Source organism: Choloepus didactylus, chromosome X, assembly GCF_015220235.1.
Source record: "Choloepus didactylus isolate mChoDid1 chromosome X, mChoDid1.pri, whole genome shotgun sequence".
NCBI classification, from domain to species: domain Eukaryota; kingdom Metazoa; phylum Chordata; class Mammalia; order Pilosa; family Megalonychidae; genus Choloepus; species Choloepus didactylus.
The window spans coordinates 49,033,468-49,057,509 of record NC_051334.1 but is presented as its reverse complement, the minus strand read 5'-3'; the positions used below and the strand labels follow the sequence as shown (position 1 = coordinate 49,057,509).

At 45.4% G+C, this 24,042-nt stretch overlaps 1 protein-coding gene across 1 annotated transcript; it reads left to right on the top strand.

Annotated features, from left to right (window-relative positions):
* Nucleotides 1-13,583: 13,583 nt before the first annotated feature.
* Nucleotides 13,584-19,166, top strand: LOC119522795 (complement factor properdin). The gene is made up of 9 exons (XM_037821439.1): nucleotides 13,584-13,740; nucleotides 13,831-13,981; nucleotides 15,292-15,467; nucleotides 15,911-16,081; nucleotides 16,213-16,404; nucleotides 16,611-16,784; nucleotides 17,038-17,229; nucleotides 17,389-17,500; nucleotides 18,925-19,166. Exons 1-9 carry the CDS (start codon nucleotides 13,665-13,667, stop codon nucleotides 19,088-19,090), a joined length of 1,410 nt encoding a protein of 469 aa, XP_037677367.1. The 5' UTR covers nucleotides 13,584-13,664; the 3' UTR covers nucleotides 19,091-19,166.
* Nucleotides 19,167-24,042: the final 4,876 nt, after the last annotated feature.

The window sequence follows — 24,042 nt, the reverse complement described above, 5'->3', positions numbered from 1 at the left end:
GAAAGCTTCAAAGAATTGAAATTTGGGCACGTCAAGTCAAGAGCAGAACTAAGAGAGCTCTGAGACAAAAGGCAATAATCCAGTGGCTGAGAAAATTCACTAAACAACACAACTTCCCAAGAAAAGGGGGGTGTCCGCTCACAGCCACCATCCTGGTGGACAGGAAACACTCCTGCCCATCGCCAGCCCCATAGCCCAGAGCTGCCCCAGACAACCCAGTGTGACGGAAGTGCTTCAAATAACAGGCACACACCACAAAACTGGGCGTGGACATTAGCCTTCCCTGCAACCTCAGCTGAATGTCCCAGAGCTGGGAAGGGGGAGCAGTGTGAATTAACAGAGCCCCATTCAGCCATCATTTGAGCAGACTGGGAGCCTCCCAACACAGCCCAGCAGCCCAGAACTGCCCTGGGGGGACGGCACTCACCTGTGACATAGCACAGTCATCCCTCAACAGAGGACCTGGGGTGCACAGCCTGGAAGAGGGGCCCACTTGCAAGTCTCAGGAGCCATACGCCAATACCAAAGACTTGTGGGTCAGTGGCAGAGACAAACTGTGGCAGGACTGAACTGAAGGATTAGACTATTGCAGTAGCTTTAAAACTCTAGGATCATCAGGGAGATTTGATTGTTAGGGCCACCCCCCCTCCCCGACTGCCCAGAAACACGCCCCACATACAGGGCAGGCAACACCAACTACACACGCAAGCTTGGGACACCTATTGGGCCCACAAGACTCACTCCCCCACTCACCAAAAAGGCTAAGCAGGGGAGATCTGGCTTGTGGAGAACAGGTGGCTCGTGGACGCCACCTGCTGGTTAGTTAGAGAAAGTGTACTCCACGAAGCTGTAGATCTGATAAATTAGAGATAAGGACTTCAACTGGTCTACAAACCCTAAAAGAACCCTATCAAGGACAGCAAATGCCACGAGGCCAAAAACAACAGAAAATTATAAAGCATATGAAAAAACCAGACGATATGGATAACCCAAGCCCAAGCACCCAAATCAAAAGACCAGAAGAGACACACCTAGAGCAGCTACTCAAAGAACTAAAGATGAACAATGAGACCCTAGTACGGGATATGAAGGAAATCAAGAAGACCCTAGAAGAGCATAAAGAAGACATTGCAAGACTAAATAAAAAAATGGATGATCTTATGGAAATTAAAGAAACTGTTGACCAAATTAAAAAGATTCTGGACACTCATAGTACAAGACTAGAGGAAGTTGAACAACGAATCAGTGACCTGGAAGATGACAGAATGGAAAATGAAAGCATAAAAGAAAGAATGGGGAAAAAAATTGAAAAACTCGAAATGGACCTCAGGGATATGATAGATAATATGAAGCGTCCGAATATAAGACTCATTGGTGTCCCAGAAGGGGAAGAAAAGGGTAAAGGTCTAGGAAGAGTATTCAAAGAAATTGTTGGGGAAAACTTCCCAAATCTTCTAAACAACATAAATACACAAATCATAAATGCTCAGCGAACTCCAAATAGAATAAATCCAAAAAAACCCACTCCGAGACATATACTGATCACACTGTCAAACATAGAAGAGAAGGAGCAAGTTCTGAAAGCAGCAAGAGAAAAGCAATTCACCACATACAAAGGAAACAGCATAAGACTAAGTAGTGACTACTCAGCAGCCACCATGGAGGCGAGAAGGCAATGGCACGATATATTTAAAATTCTGAGAGAGAGGAATTTCCAGCCAAGAATACTTTATCCAGCAAAGCTCTCCTTCAAATTTGAGGGAGAGCTTAAATTTTTCACAGACAAAGAAATGCTGAGAGAATTTGCTAACAAGAGACCTGCCCTACTGGAGATACTAAAGGGAGCCCTACAGACAGAGAAACAAAGACAGGACAGAGAGACTTGGAGAAAGGTTCAGTACTAAAGAGATTCGGTATGGGTACAATAAAGGATATTAATAGAGAGAGGGAAAAATATGGCAAACATAATCCAAAGGATAAGATGGCCGATTCAAGAAATGCCTTCACGGTTTTAACGTTGAATGTAAATGGATTAAACTCCCCAATTAAAAGATATAGATTCGCAGAATGGATCAAAAAAAATGAACCATCAATATGTTGCATACAAGAGACTCATCTTAGACACAGGGACACAAAGAAATTGAAAGTGAAAGGATGGAAAAAAATATTTCATGCAAGCTACAGCCAAAAGAAAGCAGGTGTAGCAATATTAATCTCAGATAAAATAGACTTCAAATGCAGGGATGTTTTGAGAGACAAAGAAGGCCACTACATACTAATAAAAGGGGCAATTCAGCAAGAAGAAATAACAATCGTAAATGTCTATGCACCCAATCAAGGTGCCACAAAATACATGAGAGAAACATTGGCAAAACTAAAGGAAGCAATTGATGTTTCCACAATAATTGTGGGAGACTTCAACACATCACTCTCCCCTATAGATAGATCAACCAGACAGAAGACCAATAAGGAAATTGAAAACCTAAACAATCTGATAAATGAATTAGATTTAACAGACATCTACAGGACATTACATCCCAAATCACCAGGATACACATACTTTTCTAGTGCTCACGGAACTTTCTCCAGAATAGATCATATGCTGGGACATAAAACAAGCCTCAATAAATTTAAAAAGATTGAAATTATTCAAAGCACATTCTCTGACCACAATGGAATACAATTAGAAGTCAATAACCATCAGAGACTTAGAAAATTCACAAATACCTGGAGGTTAAACAACACACTCCTAAACAATCAGTGGGTTAAAGAAGAAATAGCAAGAGAAATTGCTAAATATATAGAGACGAATGAAAATGAGAACACAACATACCAAAACCTATGGGATGCAGCAAAAGCAGTGCTAAGGGGGAAATTTATAGCACTAAACGCATATATTAAAAAGGAAGAAAGAGCCAAAATCAAAGAACTAATGGATCAACTGAAGAAGCTAGAAAATGAACAGCAAACCAATCCTAAACCAAGTACAAGAAAAGAAATAACAAGGATTAAAGCAGAAATAAATGACATAGAGAACAAAAAAACAATAGAAAGGATAAATATCACCAAAAGTTGGTTCTTTGAGAAGATCAACAAGATTGACAAGCCCCTAGCTAGACTGACAAAATCAAAAAGAGAGAAGACCCATATAAACAAAATAATGAATGAAAAAGGTGACATAACTGCAGATCCTGAAGAAATTAAAAAAATTATAAGAGGATATTATGAACAACTGTATGGCAACAAACTGGATAATGTAGAAGAAATGGACAATTTCCTGGAAACATATGAACAACCTAGACTGACCAAAGAAGAAATAGAAGACCTCAACCAACCCATCACAAGCAAAGAGATCCAATCAGTCATCAAAAATCTTCCCACAAATAAATGCCCAGGGCCAGATGGCTTCACAGGGGAATTCTACCAAACTTTCCAGAAAGAACTGACACCAATCTTACTCAAACTCTTTCAAAACATTGAAAAAAATGGAACACTACCTAACTCATTTTATGAAGCTAACATCAATCTAATACCAAAACCAGGCAAAGATGCTACAAAAAAGGAAAACTACCGGCCAATCTCCCTAATGAATATAGATGCAAAAATCCTCAACAAAATACTTGCAAATCGAATCCAAAGACACATTAAAAAAATCATACACCATGACCAAGTGGGGTTCATTCCAGGCATGCAAGGATGGTTCAACATCAGAAAAACAATCAATGTATTACAACACATTAAAAACTCGAAAGGGAAAAATCAATTGATCATCTCAATAGATGCTGAAAAAGCATTTGACAAAATCCAACATCCCTTTTTGATAAAAACACTTCAAAAGGTAGGAATTGAAGGAAACTTCCTCAACATGATAAAGAGCATATATGAAAAACCCACAGCCAGCATAGTACTCAATGGTGAGAGACTGAAAGCCTTCCCTCTAAGATCAGGAACAAGACAAGGATGCCCGCTGTCACCACTGTTATTCAACATTGTGCTGGAAGTGCTAGCCAGGGCAATCCGGCAAGACAAAGAAATAAAAGGCATCCAAATTGGAAAAGAAGAAGTAAAACTGTCATTGTTTGCAGATGATATGATCTTATATCTAGAAAACCCTGAGAAATCAACGATACACCTACTAGAGCTAATAAACAAATTTAGCAAAGTAGCGGGATACAAGATTAATGCACATAAGTCAGTAATGTTTCTATATGCTAGAAATGAACAAACTGAAGAGACACTCAAGAAAAAGATACCATTTTCAATAGCAACTAAAAAAATCAAGTACCTAGGAATCAACTTAACCAAAGATGTAAAAGACCTATACAAAGAAAACTACATAACTCTACTAAAAGAAATAGAAGGGGACCTTAAAAGATGGAAAAATATTCCATGTTCATGGATAGGAAGGCTAAATGTCATTAAGATGTCAATTCTACCCAAACTCATCTACAGATTCAATGCAATCCCAATCAAAATTCCAACAACCTACTTTGCAGACTTGGAAAAGCTAGTTATCAAATTTATTTGGAAAGGGAAGATGCCTCGAATTGCTAAAGACACTCTAAAAAAGAAAAACGAAGTGGGAGGACTTACACTCCCTGACTTTGAAGCTTATTATAAAGCCACAGTTGCCAAGACAGCATGGTACTGGCACAAAGATAGACATATAGATCAATGGAATCGAATTGAGAATTCAGAGATAGACCCTCAGATCTATGGCCGACTGATCTTTGATAAGGCCCCCAAAGTCACCGAACTGAGCCATAATGGTCTTTTCAACAAATGGGGCTGGGAGAGTTGGATATCCATATCCAAAAGAATGAAAGAGGACCCCTACCTCACCCCCTACACAAAAATTAACTCAAAATGGACCAAAGATCTCAATATAAAAGAAAGTACCATAAAACTCCTAGAAGATAATGTAGGAAAACATCTTCAAGACCTTGTATTAGGAGGCCACTTCCTAGACTTTACACCCAAAGCACAAGCAACAAAAGAGAAAATAGATAAATGGGAACTCCTCAAGCTTAGAAGTTTCTGCACCTCAAAGGAATTTCTCAAAAAGGTAAAGAGGCAGCCAACTCAATGGGAAAAAATTTTTGGAAACCATGTATCTGACAAAAGACTGATATCTTGCATATACAAAGAAATCCTACAACTCAATGACAATAGTACAGACAGCCCAATTATAAAATGGGCAAAAGATATGAAAAGACAGTTCTCTGAAGAGGAAATACAAATGACCAAGAAACACATGAAAAAATGTTCAGCTTCACTAGCTATTAGAGAGATGCAAATTAAGACCACAATGAGATACCATCTAACACCGGTTAGAATGGCTGCCATTAAACAAACAGGAAACTACAAATGCTGGAGGGGATGTGGAGAAATTGGAACTCTTATTCATTGTTGGTGGGACTGTATAATGGTTCAGCCACTCTGGAAGTCAGTCTGGCAGTTCCTTAGAAAACTAGATATAGAGCTACCATTCGATCCAGCGATTGCACTCCTCGGTATATACCCGGAAGATCGGAAAGCAGTGACACGAACAGATATCTGCACGCCAATGTTCATAGCAGCATTATTCACAATTGCCAAGAGATGGAAACAACCCAAATGTCCTTCAACAGATGAGTGGATAAATAAAATGTGGTATATACACACGATGGAATACTACGTGGCAGTAAGAAGGAACGATCTGGTGAAACATATGACAACATGGATGAACCTTGAAGACATAATGCTGAGCGAAATAAGCCAGGCACAAAAAGAGAAATATTATATGCTACCACTAATGTGAACTTTGAAAAATGTAAAACAAATGGTTTATAATGTAGAATGTAGGGGAACTAGCAGTAGAGAGCAATTAAGGAAGGGGGAACAATAATCCAGGAAGAACAGATAAGCTATTTAACGTTCTGGGGATGCCCAGAAATGACTATGGTCTGTTAATTTCTGATGGTTGTAGTAGGAACAAGTTCACTGAAATGTTGCTATATTATGTAACTTTCTTGGAGTAAAGTAGGAACATGTTGGAAGTTAAGCAGTTATCTTAGGTTAGTTGTCTTTTTCTTACTCCCTTGCTATGGTCTCTTTGAAATGCTCTTTTATTGTATGTTTGTTTTCTTTTTAACTTTTTTTTTCATACAGGTGATTTGAAAAAAGAAGGGAAAGTTAAAAAAAAAAAAGAAAAAAGACAAACAAGGGAAAAAAAAAAAAAAAAAAAAAAAGATGTAGTGCCCCCTTGAGGAGCCTGTGGAGAATGCAGGGGTATTCGCCTACCCCACCTCCATGGTTGCTAACATGACCACAGACATAGGGGACTGGTGGTTTGATGGGTTGAGCCCTCTACCATAAGTTTTACCCTTGGGAAGACGGTTGCTGCAAAGGAGAGGCTAGGCCTCCCTGTATTTGTGCCTAAGAGTCTCCTCCTGAATGCCTCTTTGTTGCTCAGATGTGGCCCTCTCTCTCTGGCTAAGCCAACTTGAAAGGTGAAATCACTGCCCTCCCCCCTACGTGGGATCAGACACCCAGGGAAGTGAATCTCCCTGGCAACGTGGAATATGACTCCCAGGGAGGAATGTAGACCTGGCACCGTGGGACGGAGAACATCTTCTTGACCAAAAGGGGGATGTGAAAGGAAATGAAATAAGCTTCAGTGGCAGAGAGATTCCAAAAGGAGCCGAGAGGTCACTCTGGTGGGCACTCTTATGCACACTTTAGACAACCCTTTTTAGGTTCCAAAGAATTGGGGTAGCTGGTGGTGGATACCTGAAACTATCAAACTACAACCCAGAACCCATGAATCTCGAAGACAGTTGTATAAAAATGTAGCTTATGAGGGGTGACAATGGGATTGGGAAAGCCATAAGGACCAAACACCACTTTGTCTAGTTTATGGATGGATGTGTAGAAAAGTAGGGGAAGGAAACAAACAGACAAAGGTACCCAGTGTTCTTTTTTACTTCAATTGCTCTTTTTCACTCTAATTATTATTCTTGTTATTTTTGTGTGTGTGCTAATGAAGGTGTCAGGGATTGATTTAGGTGATGAATGTACAACTATGTAATGGTACTGTAAACAATCGAAAGTACAATTTGTTTTGTATGACTGCGTGGTATGTGAATCTATCTCAATAAAATGATGATTAAAAAAAAAAAAAAAAAAAAGATAAGTGGATGACATCATCGGAGAGAAAATGCTGGATCTGTCCTGAATTGTAGTAGATGCCAGTATTGATAAAATTCACTTCTCTTTAAGCTACCTGGATTGCACACTAGAAATTAATTTGCCAGGCTATTAAAGTCTTGATCAGAAAGAAAAAAAGCAATGCTGATTGACAAAGGCATTGAAGATTTTTGCTGGAGAATCATAAATGCCACAGTTCCGGTGCTTTGTAATAACACCTGTAGAAAAAGTTAGATGTCCTTGCCTTCTTTTTGTTAGGAAACTCTTACTCCCATAAATCCTCCAAGTTCCTACAGATGTTTCCAAAAATCACTGTAGCAACAGTGTGTGAACAGAACCAAGTTATAGGGATGAAAATAATTGCTATTCTGGAAAATATATGCTTCTTTATCTCTTGCAAGGGGAAAGTTTCACCTGAATGTATAATACTATTTGAAAGATATATTTTAAAAGATGCACTAATTAAATAGTAAATTTATAGGAAAATTTATAGGTAAATTCTGACTAACATCTGAAGGCATTTTCAGCTCTAGTAATTTATTTATACATAAATGCTCATATATTTTTAAATGCAGCTCCCCTAACTAACAGCTGCTTATTCTATTTTGTGAAGGGATTATATTTTTTTGAGAAAGGAAGATCTTGGTTGGATATATTTTGTGAACCCTTGATGAGGCATATGAAAAGATACCAATATTGCTGTACAATTTAAACTTTTTCCTGTGTTACTTTTCATCGTTCCTCTAAATTTGCTTCCCCATATTTCTGACCAGTGCACAGTGTCATCTTTTTTCAGATTAATTATGTAGACATGTGCCTTCATTCCAGATATGAGCACCTGAGTGAGTTTTCAGAGCAGCATATACCGGAAAGGGGCAGCAGGCTGTCTAGAAAGTAACTGAACTGCATTTGGCATGCAAAATCTCTACTCCAGTTGGAATGGATGCTGATAAACACTGAACGTGTCTACTTCATTAGGGCAGAGGCCCTGTTTCTGCATCCTTGTCCTCACAACAGGGACACTTGCAGCTTTTAGAATACTTAATTGTCAAATGAAGGAACAGCTTTGAATAAGATAATTGCTCAGACAGCTGCCTAGAATATTCTGCTATTCCCGGCACACGGATGCTGGACCTGCCATTAGGATTCTGAGCAGGAAGTTTATAAGAAATTGAAAGAGAAGAATTAAAGCCCTGTCACCCTCCTGCCTTGCTAAATGTGGACTATTCTAATGAACTTGTTGAGTGCTGAAGCTGAAATCCCAGCCTGAGATTTGCAGCCTGAGACTACAACCAGAAGAAAACCACAGCACAGATTTCTACTCAATTGGAACGGACACATGTTCGATGATCCATGATTTTCTCTCCAAGGAAAGCTATTGTCAGATTATGGATATTACTGGTTAGTAGGCATTAAATAAGATCCAGGTTAAATTCCATTTGGTAAGTTCCAGGGACTATCCAGGAATTGTTTTGTTTTTGAACTGGATATTATATTTGATTGTGAGTTTTCTAAGATTTTTATTTTCAGACACAGCAATTTTTATTTCAGTATTAAAATTTAGTCTACTCTTGCCATTTACCATCAACAACAACTTGGTAGAGTTGACCCTTTGTAAGTTAGATTCCGGGGCTGTGGGATCAGTACCACACTTTCCAGATTAAAAAAAGCTACCCAGATTTGTTTGTCTTATAACTTTTAAGCTAACCGTAATATACCCAGCATGATTATACTAAGCTAGATGGATAGTAGTGCTGAATTACTACCCCAGGATACATACCATCTCCACCTTTTTTTTTTTAAATCAGCAAAGCAATTTGCTGGTACTATACTTGTTGTTTGCGAGCAAGAAGTATAGTGTGTGACGTTTTTCTCAGTGCCTCAACTCTCCAGAGTACCAAGGAATTGCCCTGCAGGATCACACTGTGTTCAGAAAATGTTGTGTTTTATACTATTTTACTACCCAAATTTCAAACAGTAATGCTGATTTTCTTGTTCCCTACTTTCACTAGCTGTCTTTAAATTTTGGTAATCACAGTCGTAAAGCCTAGGAAAGGTGTGGATGGAAATTGCAGGAGTAGGTATACTATCAAGGGCATTTTAAGACAGAATTTTAATTTTTTTTTCTGTAGTTTATTGGGGCAAAGGAAATGTGCTGCTAAAAATCAAATTATGCCACTTTAAAATTATACGGAGTACTAAGTGCCACCCTGCTAGGTATCTAGAAGACCAGAAGGAAATTTAGTTGGGAAATACTTTTTTTTCCCCAAAAAAATCTGGCCTTCTGTGAAAATAAAAAAATAAAAATAAAAAGAGAGAAAAGGAAGATTCCCTCTCCGATCCCAGACTCTAATATAGTTCAGATTTGTTTCTGTTTTAAAGATACAATTCAACACTCCCACATAAGTGTTTGTCTTATAATGAACTAAATTTATTTTTGTCTTATATTCTTGAAAGGTACCAAAGCTCCTTTCTCTTTTGTTTGTTTGATTTTGTCATGAGGTTTTGTTTTTTCTAGAAATGCTTTTCTTAAGTATCAGGGTCCACTTCGACCTATGTAACCATTGTTTTTAGATTTCAATTTGTATGCATTTGTCTCTAAAGACATTGGTGAAATCACTGATTTTATATTTAGTATTAAAGGGGAATAAATTATAGAAAATGTGTATACTGAAAAAAAAAGAAAACAAACGGGACTAAATGTGTGGTTGAAAGTTTATGAGGCTGTAATTGTGCATGTGTGTACATAATAAGCCAACTGTATAAATAAAGTGGTGGTATAAATGAGAACGGGGTATGTGAAACTGATCAAGTGTGTGAAACTTATTGAGAGACTAGTAGTGATTTTGAATCGGTGACCACATATATCAGAAGTTGACTGAGGGAAAGTGAGCATGAGACTGAATGGCTCTGAGTATCTGAGAAACAGATTGAGTGGGTGAAGTAAAACTTTGCAAAGAACTTAAGAAAAGGCTGTAAATCAAGGACTGGGTGTTTTGGAAGCTGATTGAGAAGAAATGTGAGACTATACTATATGATTTCAGTGCATGTGAAACTTCATAGAAGGCTAGTAGAGGACGTAATCAGGGTCTGTGCGGGTGTGACACAGTGGCTTGAGTGAGAGGGTATGAGAGATGGTGATGGCAATTTTGTGTATATATATGAGAAGCTCCATGAGAGACTGTAGTGGTGACTAAATCAGTGACTGTATTTGTATACCTGAGAAAACAAATGAGGCTTTGTGACTCCATTTGCATGTATGTGAAAAACTGGTGAGAAAATGTTGGTGAGATTGCCTGGATAAAACAGGATATGAAATATTATGATTATGTGTGTGAAACTGTTAGTGGGATACTGTAATAAGACTGAATCGGTGAGAGAAAATGACTCCCTGAGTGACAGAAAATGTCTGAGAGCCCATGTGATTGAGTATGTATGTGAACCTGTTTGTAAGAGACTATCTTAGGGGCTATAAATCTAGAACTGTGTATATGTAAAAAAAAAAATTGAATGAATTACTGAGACTGAATGAGACAGTGTATGAGAGACCACTGATTGCATGTTGCAGACCCAGGAGAAAACCCTCTTGTATTTGTCCTCTTCCTTCCCAGCCCCCTCCTCAGCCCCCTGGGCTGGCTTCTCCCAGTTCTCCAAAACTTGAAAAGTGGGGCTTCCCCAGGGCTTTGCCTCAGGTTCTCTTCCCTTTTCTCAAAAGCCCTCTCTAGGGAAATTCATCCGAGGACTTGGAATACTACATACCCTCCAATGGTGCCCACATTTTCATCTCTACACCAAACTGTTCCTCTTAGCAGTTATCAGAAGTTCTAAAGATCCGTTTGTTTATTTCCTTTATTTGTTTCATTCAGCAGACATTGATTGAACCCCTCCGGTACGCCAATGCTGATCTAGGCCCTGCAGACACAGCGGTTAACATTTGAGACAAAAATCCCTGCCCTCATGGAGCTGATATTTTAGTAAGGAGACAGACAAGAAACAGATAAACATATAATAACAGGTAGTGAGGCAGTCATTTAATGAGACAAGACTTTCTCACTCTATTTTCTTTTTAATGCAGTTTTATTGAGATATAATCAGATAACACAATCATTCAAAGTATACAATCAGTTGTTCACAGTATCGTCATATAGTTATGCTTTCATCACCACAGTCAAACTTTGAACATTTTCATTACTCCAAAGAATAAAATAAAAATTAAAATAAAAAAAGAACATCCAAAACATCCCATTCCCCTCCCCCCATTGTTCATTTACTTTTTTAATAAGATTTTTTCACACACCATACAATCATCCAAAATATACAATCAATTGATCACATTACCATCATATAGTTGTTCATTGATCACCCCGATCTATTTTTTTAACATTTTCCTTGTACCAGAAAAAGTGATAATAAGAATAAAAAAATAATAGTCTCATTCTTTATTTAAACAAAGAATCTGCAGAGTCATTTTTTGCCTGAACTCATGTGGGAGAAGATGAAAGCACCAGCAATCCTCTTCAACAGGGAATCCTGTGAGTATTTATGCCATTTAGGAACAAAGGAAATATCGATTATAGCTTTATTATCAGGGCAACAGGTAATTAAATAAAGCAGCCAACCAGAATTACAGGTTTCTCTGGAAGTTTGTTTTCACAGGTAACAGCACTGATGTCTGAAGTCTTCGAATTTAACAAGACCCCTTTGTTCAAATCACAGTTTCAAAGACGGGCTTATAGTATTAGAGAACAAAGTACATTTGTAACAGATGCAATTATCAACACGCAGCTTATTGCCCATAAAACAAGAGAGATAGTCTTGCGGAAGTTCTGTTTTATTACCCGACCAAATCAAATCCTTTTATCTCGTTTTAATTTGCAGAATGGTATTTCTTCCTCCATAAACATAGGGGAAATGAGACATTGCCTTCATGTCTTTCTTAGACAACTTTTTGTTAAAGATTCTCATTTTTAAAGCAGACTCTGGAGTTTCACTCATTATAGTTTATAAAACGAAGAAAATTGCTGTGGAGCTCAGTTTTACTTGCATGGAAAGTGGGCTGATGAGGAATTAATTAACAGTAAAATAGGGAGCATGTAGAGTTGTTTTCTGTAGATGAAATCCACAAAGAAAAGAAAGAGTGGTCAGGGGCTAAAACAGTGGTTCACAAAATGTGGCCTCTGGACCAGCAGTACCAGCAGTACCTGGAAACTTGTTAGAAATGCACATTCTTAAGCCCCAGTACAGACTGACTGAATTAGAAACCGGAGTGTGGCCCAGTGATCTGTGTTTCATCGAGGCCTCCAGGTGATTCTGAGGCACACTGAGGTTTGATAACCACTGGGCTTGAAAGTGACAGGGATGTCACACTAGAAGGGTAGGTGGGGAAGCTCTCTGTGAGGGAGGTGACATTTATTATCTGTCTCCTCCTTTAGAATGTAAGCTGCTTGAGGGCCAGGATTTTTGTCTGTCTTGTTCTGTGCACTAGAACAGCATCTTGCACCTAAAAGGTACTCAACAAATTGTTGAGTGAATTTAACCTAATAATCAGAGCACCTGCCATATGCCAGGCACTGTTCTAACACTTTTAAAAATCCTAACTCCCAATCCTTGCCACAAATCCTACGATGTAGGTGCTATCACTGTGCTCGTTTTACAGAGGAGGAAACTGAGGCTCAAGGACGGCAATGTTACCTACATTTACTCTGTTGAAACATGGCAGAGCCAGCTTTCTCCTAACTACCCCCTCCACAGACCCAGAAAGTGTTCCCAACTGGGCCCCCGAGGCAGCAGATAACCCCATTGGCTCCTTCTGCATCCCTCTTCCCACACTCCTGTCACTTCCCCTTCTCACTTCCCTTGTGCTAACCTCCCCCCCCCCCCATGCTGACTGCAGGGAACCTCACTTTCGTGAAAGACCACGGCTGAGGTTAAGTCAGGATGGAGGATGAAGCAATGACCCCGATGCCCCCTCCACCCCTAAGCACTTCCTGCGCATTTCACCCTTGTTCAACAACCCCATGAGGTTGACCCTGTAATTATGGTATAGATTATGCATCTTACGGATGGGGAAACTGGGACGCAAAGTGGTTAAAGTGACTTGCCCAAGGTCACACAGCCAGGAAGTTTGTCTTGCTCCATGCTATGCGCCATTTCCCTTGAGTAAGAATTTGCCCAAAGAGCACTGATTGAGCACTCAAGGGTTGCTAGGCAGAGTGCTAGGTGCTGGGGATGCGGCGACAAACAAAACAGGATGGAATGAGACGGGAAACAAGGCAGGGACCAGAGGTCCAGGGATGGAGGCAAGGTCAGGGCAGCAGAGGCCTGCACAGCACCTTCCCCTCCCCGCCCCCGTCTGCCCCGGCGCCCTCCCAGTTCCTCCTGCAGCCTGGTTCCTCTTTCCCTGCTGGCTCCAGGAGGCAGGGCAGCCCAGATAAAGCCAGACTTCCTCTCTGGCGTTGGCACAGTCAGTGCTCAGCATGACCACTCAAGCACGGGCCTCTCGGTTGCTGCTGCTGCCGTTGCCGCTGCTGCTGTTCACCCTGCCCGCCACAGGTAAGTGAGGGAAGACCTCACTGGCCTCCCCCAGGGGTGCCCAGGTCCCCCACTCCCCTGACCCTGCCTTCCTACCCGGCCCCATCACAGGCTCAGACCCCGTCCTCTGCTTCACCCGGTATGAGGAATCCACAGGCAAGTGCAAGGACCTCCTAGGGGGAGGTGTCAGTACCGAAGACTGCTGCCTCAATGCTGCCTATGCCTTCCAGGAGCCAGGCGGTGGGCTCTGTCAGGCATGCAAGTAAGGGGGGAGCTGGGGCAGTGTTGGGGTGGGGGCAGCGTGGGGAGGCAGAAAGGGCTATCTGCAGGGTAACCCAGGGCTGAGCTCTGTCCTTCTCTGGGGTTTTCAAGGGTCATTCTGAGACCCTGACTGTGACCACAGCTCAGGTTTCTCAACTTTGGCACTAGTGACATTTGGAGCCAGAAAATTCTTTGTTGTGGGGGGGGCTGTACTGTGCATTGTAGGATATTTATTAGCATCCCTGGCCTCTACCCAATAGATGCCAGCAGCAGCACACACACACCCCTCCCCAGATTGTGACAACCAAAAATGTCTCCAGACATTGCTGAACATTCCCTGGGGAGCAAAACCACGCCAGGTTGAGAACTGCCGCAGGAGCTCACACACATGGGGCCCTTCCTGCATACTAGAAGCAGGGTGGGGTGAGGCAGGGTGGGGCGGGGCGCAGCTCGGGGATTGCCGAAGATATCCCTAGTCCCGTAATCATGATGACGGATCTTATTTATTGCGTGCCTACTGTATGTGGGCACACTGTGGAGGTGAGAAAGTCTGGGGAGTTCAAAGGGCAGCTCCAGGCCCCTAATTAGGAAGACACATGACATTCATTGAGCACTTTCGGCAGACCAGATGCACTGCCGAGGTGGAGGGCAGCTTGAGGATTCCTGAGGGTAGCTCTAGTCTTCAAATCAAGATGCCAGCTTACATTTATTGAGCCCTTACTCTATACCGGATACATTTTCTAAATGTTTACTGTATATACCAGACACATTTTGGGGATTTCTGAGGGCAGCTCTGGGCCCCTGGGGCATGTCAACAGTTCACTTCTAATTGTCACTAACAGCCCTACTCAGTGCTGTGCAGGGGGTTGGGGATTGGTCTGGGGTATTTCTAAGAGGGGCTCTAAGACCCCTTATCAGGATGGTGGCTCCTATTTATTAAGCACTTACTGTTTGCCTACCTCCCCCCCATGCAGGGTAGTGGCCTGATGGGTTTCTGACAGCAGTTCTGTGCCCCTCTTCCTTACATTTGCTTACTGTGTGCCTGGCACTGTATTTGGGGACTTCCAAGGGTGATTCCAGGTCCCTAGTCATGAAGATAAATAACATTTATTAAACACTTACTGTGTGCCCACCTCTTCTCATTGAATCTTCCAACATCCCTAAAAGGTAGGTGCTCTTATGAATCCATTCCACACGCATTTATCCAGCACCCCACGTGTACCTACCCACACTCTGCAGTCCCACACGCCATTCTTGCCACCTTCACGGCACCAGCTCCAACCAGAATGGGACACGTGCTCCTTTCCGCAGGAACCCGCAATGGTCACCGTGGTCCTTGTGGACCCCCTGTTCGGTGTCCTGCACTGAGGGCTCCCAGCTGCGGCACCGGCGCTGCGTGGGCCGGGGCGGACAGTGCTTTGAGAAGGTGGAGCCTGGGACCCTTGAATGGCAGCTGCAGGCCTGTGAGGACCACGCGTGCTGTCCTGGTGAGGAGGCTCAGCGAGGCGGGCAAGCACTCCTTATTACAGAGGCCCTGAGGGTGGAATCGTGCCTGATGTTTTCGAGGAACAGTCAGGGGGAGGCCAATGTGGCTGGAAGAGAGCGAGTGAGGGGGAGAGTGATGGGAGGGGAGGTCAGAGAAGTGACGGGGGCCTGATGGTGTAGGGCCTCGTGGGCCATGGTGAGGACTTTGGTTTTCACTCAGTGGGGTTATGGGCAGGAGAGACATGATCAGTTGCGCTATAAAGGAGGGATCAGTGTGAAGCTTACCACAATAGCCCAGCCTGACTGTGACAGAGAACCAGGTGTGGTACCAGAAAATGTGGGGACAGGATCAGCAGCCAGATCAGATGTGGGGCATGTGTGGAAGCAAGAAGTCCTGAATGACGCACCTCCCCCCCATCCTGTCCTCCTTTCTTCTCCCCCTCAGTGATGGGCGGCTGGTCCGAATGGGGACCCTGGGGTCCCTGCTCTGTCACCTGCTACAAAGGGACCCGGAGCCGCCAGCGAGCCTGTGACCACCCCACCCCCAAGTGCGGGGGCAGCTGCCCAGGAGAGTCACACAATTTAGAGGCCTGCGACACCCAGAAGGTCTGCCCCAGTGAGTGAAGGCAGCCACAGGGCGCTGATGGGGGCATCCAGGGTGGGTCTGTGGGGTTACAGCAGGAACTGCCAGGGTGGGACAGAATGCATGACCGCACTTGGTATTTCCCCACCCCCACCCCACCACAGCCCACGGGGCCTGGGCTGCCTGGGGCCCCTGGGGCCCCTGCTCAGGCTCCTGCCATGGTGGACCCCATGCACCTGTGGAGAGACGAAGCCGCACCTGTTCTGCACCCGAGCCCTCCAAACAGCCTCCCGGGAAGCCCTGCCCAGGGTCAGCCTATGAGCAGCAGGGCTGCAGCAACCTGCCACCCTGTCCAGGTACGCAGGCCCGAGGCCTTTGACACTCTGCCAACAGAGCTCTTGATTCAGGGCACAGATACTCTGTGCGCACAGATACTCTGCCAATTCAGGGGCTAGAGGTCCCAGATAATGTGACCCTAGAGCTCTTCATTTGGGGGCAGTCTGCCTTAGGGGTCTAGGGACTGTGGTGGCCTCTCTCCTTACTCTCTTTTTCCCCCCAACAGTGGCTGGGGGCTGGGGGCCATGGAGCTCTATCGGCATCTGCTCCGTGACCTGCGGCCTGGGCCAGACCCTGCAACAGCGGACATGTGATCAACCCGTTCCCCAGCACGGAGGTTCCTTCTGTGCTGGTGACTCGACACGGACCCACATCTGCAACAAGGGCGTGCCCTGCCCTGGTCAGCACCTCAGGATGTTTCTATTTGCATGCCTAAGCCTCCCTGCCCATCTGTTGCCTGGTTTCTGCTGCCGATGCCTTATTCCTGCCTCCTAATTCCTCCATTCCTGGCCCGATGCCTTGGTTTCACCTCTTATCCCCCATTCCCACATCTGAGAGCCCCCATTTCCTCCCACAGACCTCATTTCTTCCTCTTGAACCCCTCTCTGGCTCCCTGGGTTGGTCTGAGCCCCTGTTGCCCCCTGTCTCTGCAGTGGATGGCGAGTGGGAACCCTGGGGAGAGTGGACCCCCTGCTCCCGCCCAAGCATGAAGTCCATCAGCTGTGAGGAGATCCCAGGGCAGCAGACACGCTCGAGAATCTGCAAGGGCCGCAAGTTCAATGGACAACGATGTCCTGAGAATCACCAGGATATCCGACACTGCTATAACATCCAGCGCTGCCGCTGTGAGTCTCCCACAGACTACACCGTGAGGCTGGGGCAGCCCATGCAGGGGCAAGGGTTCTCGGAATCTCTGCCCTGGACACCATGTCCCTGCAGCTCCTCTCTCGCCTCCCCAGTGAGACCTCCAACTCTGACTCAGTGACTCTCTTCCCTCATTCCAGGGAACGGCTTATGGTCGGAGTGGACTAACTGGGGGCTGTGCACACCTCCATGTGGACCCAACCCCACCCGCAGCCGTCAGCGCCTCTGCACGGCCTCACTCCCCAAGTTCCCGTGAGTGAAGGGGCAGAGGATGTCAGCAGTCAGGCTGGGGAAGTCAGCTACCCACAACCAGGGCTTCGACCTCTGGGCCTGAGGTGCCTGCCTTGCCGGGGGCCATCTCCTAGCTGCAGGAAGAAGGGAGAAACTAAAGAAGAAAATGAGAAAAAAAGATACTGGGGGAGAGTTAGCAGCCTCTGTGCCCCTCAGTTATGCATTCAGTCACTCAGCCATTCTACCATTATCTCAGTCCTTCAGGTATCCATTTAGTCTTATTTCTCAGGTACCCAGGCTTTGATGGCATCGTTCAGTCACTCATGCCTCCGTTGCACTGACCCATTCCTTCAGTCATTCACGCCCCCATTCACTCACTTGCTATCTCACTGCCCCAAGGCACTCCAAGGCAACACTTGAAGACACAGAGAACCTAGATCCCATGGATGCTCCAAGGGATCCCAGGTGGGCAGGGGTCTAACAGAAAGCATATTAGGGACAGCTGTTGCATAGAAAAGGGACTGTCGCTTTAACCAGGTCGAGGAAGCAGATCGGACCTCCCCTAGCAGGTAAGGGTTAAGAAAGGCATTCCCGGCATTCAAGTCTGTGTGAGCAGAGTCCTGGACACAGGATGGTCAGCCACCCAAAGTGTTTACATGTGACCAGAGTGGCCCAGGTATTGGAGAGGGTTAAGATACTCACTCATTCATCCCTTCCTTGTTTCCATGTACATCAAGCTACTAGATTAAGTGGACTGTTGCCAACTCATGGAAGGCCTGCCGTCTGGGAAGTGGTCTCCCTGCTGTAGGATTTAGAGTGGGTCCTGAAGATGAGTTAGGGGTGTTGAATGGAGGCACATAGGACTTGACTAAGTGAGACAGCTACTGGAGGAAGGAGTGATTGAGAGGAGGGGAGGAGTGAATGAAGAGCCTGCCAAGCAGAAGAAATAACCCAGGCAAAGGCCTTTCTGGACATGGGACTGTGTCTGGATAAAGCAGAGGGGAGAAGTAGAGCTCAGGCTTGGGGACAGGGATGGAGGCCCAACAACAAGGCCTTGAGTGTCAGGACAAGGCATTTAGTTTTATCCAGTTAGAAGTGGGGAGAGATGTAAAGAGTTTGGAAGGTAAAAGAGGGTAGCTATGTCAACAATAATTACCAGCATTTATTGAGCACTTAACTGTGGGCCAGGCACTGCTTTGAACATTTTACCTGAATCAACTCATTTATCCTCACGCAGCCCAGTAAAGTGGGTATTATTATTATTATTATTCCCATTTTGCAGATTAGGAAAACTGAGGTGCAGGGAAGATAAATCAATTACCCAGTATCTCACAACTAAAAAGTAATGTTGGGCACATACTAGACACTCGGTAAGTTTGTTGAATGCACTTTTGCCTTCCCTGAGTTTCTCCCCTCTGCTCACCCCTTCCCCTGCAACGATCCAGGCTCACCTTTTCCCCGGTCGAAGGGCAGGAAAAGAAGAACTTGACCTTCTGGGGAAAGCCATGGCCCCAGTGCCAGGAGCTGCAGGGGCAGAAGCTGGTGGTGGAGGAGAAGCGGCCATGTCTACACGTCCCTGCCTGCAAAGATCCTGAGGAGGTGAAGCCCTAACACCTCTCCCTCCAACTCTGAACCCCTAACCTCCCTGACCTCAATAAACCAGCCTCTTCAGGCTCTTCTAATGTTCCTTGAAGGAGGAAAAGCTCACCATCCGCCTCCCTAGGAGTTGGGCAATAGCATCTTCTAGAGCAAAGGGCACAGCACGGGCAAAGTCGCAGAGGCCTGTTTGTGGAAAACAGTTTGGCCCCAGGTTGGCAGGAGCGAAGGCGAGTATACAGCTCCAACCGCCCTTCGCAGTTGCCAGAACCCCAATGTCTGTGCGCACGACCAACTCACCCGCGCACCCCCGCTTACCTTGGTGCCCCGGGACCAGCCAGCACGTCCCTTTGCAGAGCGCCGTGTTACGGGATTTCTGATTGGCTGTTCGCCCTGGGATGCACTTTCTGGTTGGCTGGCATGTTTGTCAATTGCCATCTCCCCGCCTTCTGAAGCACTTTCTAGGTTCCCGCCCGCCCGAGCCCGGGCTCGCGGATTCAGCACCAAATCTGACGCTGAACCGCAGCGGAGTGGCTGGGTTGGCTCCCCGCTGCGCGAGCACCTGCACCCACCCACTCCCAAGAGCCCAACCCCAGCGCTACAATTAGCGGCGGCAAATAGCTTCACGGGGCGGGAGGCGGACCAAGGAAGTGCCTACGATGTGCTCTGAGCTGGGAAGGGAGCTGGAGTTACTCCTGTACGCTGGAGCTAAGTCTGGGCATTAAGGCTGGAGGAGTGCTGGCAGGAGAGGACGTCTGAACCAAGACCTCTCTCCCTATTGAGGAGGACAAGCCAAGACATATCTTTCAGCATTTGGACATTCTTTCATTTATTAGCACCTACCGTATACTAAAGCCAGGGCTGAGCATCGTGGGGGTGGGGAGGTAAAGACGAGATGTCTGAGCAAGGGAATAGACTCAGATTAGGTGGTCCTTTCTTTTGAACATTTGTTCAGCACTTATTAGTGGCTACTGTATGCCAACGATAGTGCTGGACATCATGGGGGATAGAGAACAAACCCGGACACCAATACTCTTAGCATTTGCTCATTCATTTAACACTTACTGAGTGCTGGGCCCCTTAAGGTGAGACAAATTACAAGAATAATCATAATGATTTGGGTAATAGACTTAGAGAGTTCTTACTATGTGCTTGGTAGTGTTTTAAGGCGTTCTATAGCATGAAATCATTTAATTTTCACAACAAACCCATAGGGTCAGTATTATTATTACCCCTGTTTTACAAAGGAGGAAACAGGCATGAAAAGGTAGTGGGCTGCACAAGTCTGAAGTACCATAGATTGTGGCAAGGCCTTAAATGTCAGCAGCAGAGTTTAGGACTTTGTACTGTGAGTGCAGGGGCCACCCCTCTGTGTGGGAGGGTTTGGATGGTAGATTTATGATACCAGGATTCTGTCAGGAAGCCCACTTGACTTCTCTGGGTCAGTTTCCTCTTGTGTAAATGGATTGGTTGATGTGTTGTGGTGAGAATGCTTGGTCATCTTAGGAAGACTGGGCCAAAGTGAGAGATTCTGGTTGCTACTACAGGGTGTGAGAGAGGTTGTGTGTGCTTACAGGAAAGTGGCAGTTTGGCTGTGGGTGTGCATTATAAGATGCATACCTTTGCGTATGTGTGACATGCAGGCCTATGGGTCTGTGCAAGAATTAAGGATGCATTGGGTGTATATGGAGTTTGCATAAGATTACAACCAAGTATCTGCCGTAACAATATGTGAGTTATAGGTGTATGTGTATGTGTGTATGTATATGTGCATGTGCCTTAAGGTGCCTCCCTATACTTTTGTGTGAGATGGGTGTACAGTTGTGTGAATTTAGGGTGTCTTGAATGCACATGGTGTATGTGGGTTACAATGGTGTGTAGAGGCATGGAAGTGCAAGCTCTGTGTGTGTCTTGCATGTGTGTGTATGAGTGTGTCTTGTGTGTGTATATACATTAGGGTGTCAACATGTGCATATGATATGAACAGATGAGTGTATGTGAATTAAGGGTGTATTGATTGTTTATGGTATGCAGGGTTGAGACTATGGTTTATGGTTCGAGTGTGAGTTTTGTGTGCATTATGTAGATATAAACATGGGTATTAGGCATATATGATGTGTTTGTACTCTGTGTAGGGGGCAGGTTTGAGTGTGTATTTTATAACTGTTGAGGGTGTATGTGAGTGAGTGTGTACATTATGATGTGTGTGCAAGTGTGCTAAGTAGAGGGCATGTGTGAATTAGGACTGTATTGAGTGTATATGGTGAGGGGATTACAACTGTGGAGGATGTATAACCATGTGTGAATTATGGGTGACGTATGTGAAAGCATGGTTATGTCATCTCTGTCATTAGAGTGTTCACTGTGGCTGTGCAAGTGAGTTAGGGTCCTAGATAAGTGGTATGGACATATACATATGTAAGTCATAAACGTGGGTCCAATACTGATTATGCACACAAAATTATTCTTGAAGTCCCCTCTGTAGGCCCATTCCTGCTGGAGAAGATAGAGATAGTACTCTGCCTCAGGGAGTTGAGACATTCCTGGGGGGATTCCTCATTCCTCTGTAAACCAATCTATAAAAAATTAACTTCTGGAAGTTGAGCCACCTGCAGAAAGGGGCTGCCCTTGAGGGCGACAAGTACTGGGAACAGGGTCTCTGGGAAGAGGCACAGTCTGGAGACAGATTCCTGAAGAACATGAATTTGAGCCAAGAGAGCCAGGAAGGTCTGTAGGCCTGCATCTGCTCCCGTCCCCAGAGAAGATACCATGGATCCAGCACAGCTTGTTTGCTCCAGTTACTAAGCAAAACCACTGGGAAGCACACATTTCAAAATGTCGGAAAATATCCGATTCATGGGGAGTTTCCTCATCCTGGGAACACTGGGACTTGGAATGCCAGAGAGGGCATCCAGGAGAGATGGGGAAGGAATGGTCAAAGTAAGGGCCTAGAGGTGGACTGAAGCTGTCTGGGGTGAAGGAGGGATGCAGAGGATGGTTTGGGAAGTATTTGACTTGGGGACTGTGGGAAACTAAGTGTTAGAGGGGCTAAGTCACCTTCCCAAGTGAATGATAGGGACCTAGTTTGAACCCAGACACTCTGCCTTCAGACCCCACACTATTACTGCCTCTTTAGAATGGGCCAATGATTTAATGAATGAAGAATGAAGAATGAACAAGTGAAGAAGTGGATAATTCACCTGAAAATCCTGCAGGCAAAACAGACCCCCAATCTGCCTACTTCTCACCATTTCTTCTGCCACCTCATCTAGTCCACCATCATTGCTCCTGTGGCCCACAAGGCCCTACCTAATCTGGCCCCTGCTAACCTCCTTGACTTCATCTTCCATGATCTCCCCCACTTGCTTTGTTCCAGCTGCCCTGGTATTGGCTGTTCACTTTTCCTGGCAAATTCTTAAAAGTAAAAAACATATATGAATCACAAAGTGAATATGACCCTGTGGGAATGAATTGGCATTCTCAGTTTCCCTTAACTTGTTGTGTGAGTTGAATGAGAATGCATGTAAGCAGTTTAGTTTAGTTTTGGTACAATCAGTCAATACATTATTTTTAAATTAATTTGTGCTTTCATTATAGTCAGGGTCTTGTACGGGTTGACAGGATGGCTTCCACAGCCCACCTCTGCCCTGACCATAAGGTCATTCACTCACTTGGCAAATATTATTAGGCACCTACCAAGTGCATGCCCTGGGCTGGGTCTGCCTCTGTCTGTGGGAAGTTCTCAGGTGTAGGAGTAGACACCATGAACATGGATGACACCAGGTGGTTAGCCTGGTTTTTGGCTGCATCCAGAGCGGAGAGATGGAGGCATATCAATGGAGTGGGGGAAGGGGTGGACATGTGTCAGGCTACAGCTGCAGGGAACATGTGTTGTAGATCTAGGTGTGCCCATGATTGTCTGTGGATGTGTGTTTTGCCTGAGTGTACATGCTTGTGTGTTTCCCTGGGTCTCTGTTTGTCTATGCAGTAATGTTTGTGTGTACACACGTGTGCATACACACATGCCCATGTGTGTTACCCTGGTCTTGTGTGTATCTCTGTATAAACCTAGATCTGGGTGTGTTCTCTGTCTTTGGATGACCCGTGTGCTTCCTTACTTTTGTGTGTCATTCCCTGTGTGCCTCCAGGGCCCCCTCCACCCGGGACAAGTGTGTGTACCCCGCCCAAGTGTCCACCTCCTCATGTATGATGCTGTCTACGCCGCCCCTGCACTCTTCTTTATGCCTTGCTGAGCCTGTGTGGATATAGGAGACTGATCTCCTCGTGGGGCACTACGTGTGATCCCACCTGGTCGAGAGGGGGTTATTTCTCCACTTTTGTGCCTTGGGGTGTGCCCTGCACCCCCTCCCCTAAAATGCCTTCTGCGGTGACTATCAATACTGGAAACTGAGTATCTGCGGAGGGTCCTGCGTGACTGAGTGGGTGTGAGGACTATGTTGAGACAGGTTGGGGGTGATCCTGCCTGATAATCGACCTCGACCCTCGGGAAAAACACCTACCCCGCCCCCACTTCCCAAATTGCGCATCCCCAACCGGAGGGGGGAGGGGAAGCAGGATGCGGCGCGGCGCGTGCGCACTGCAGTTTTCAGCACCGCGGACAGAGTCTTCGCCCCCGCCTGCAAGCGCACACCACCGCCGCCCTGGCACTGAAAGCGCGCTGACGTCACTCGCCGTTTCTCCTCAAACTCCCCTTTCCGGCTGCCTTGGTCGCGCCCGCGCTGCCGGCGGCCCAGCCGGGCTACACCACGCGGCGCGCGAGATAGGGGGACACGGGCGCGACCATCCGCGCTGCGGCGGCGGCGATTTGGAGCTGCTTCAGTCTGCGGCGGGCAGCGGAGGAGTCGCATCGTGTCGGAGAGCGCGGCTGTGCTCTTGGGCCCCGCGAGGTCCGCCCCCGCGGACCCTAGCCAGACTGCCCCCAGGACCCCCTGCCCCGCGCCGCAGCC

Excerpts from the sequence above, each read along its gene's own strand:
- LOC119522795 (XM_037821439.1), top strand. The coding sequence starts at position 13,665 with ATGACCACTCAAGCACGGGCCTCTCGGTTGCTGCTGCTGCCGTTGCCG. Across the intron at positions 13,741-13,830 it reads GTTCACCCTGCCCGCCACAG|GCTCAGACCCCGTCCTCTGC; the intron begins GTAAGTGAGGGA and ends GCCCCATCACAG. Across the intron at positions 13,982-15,291 it reads GGGCTCTGTCAGGCATGCAA|GAACCCGCAATGGTCACCGT; the intron begins GTAAGGGGGGAG and ends TCCTTTCCGCAG.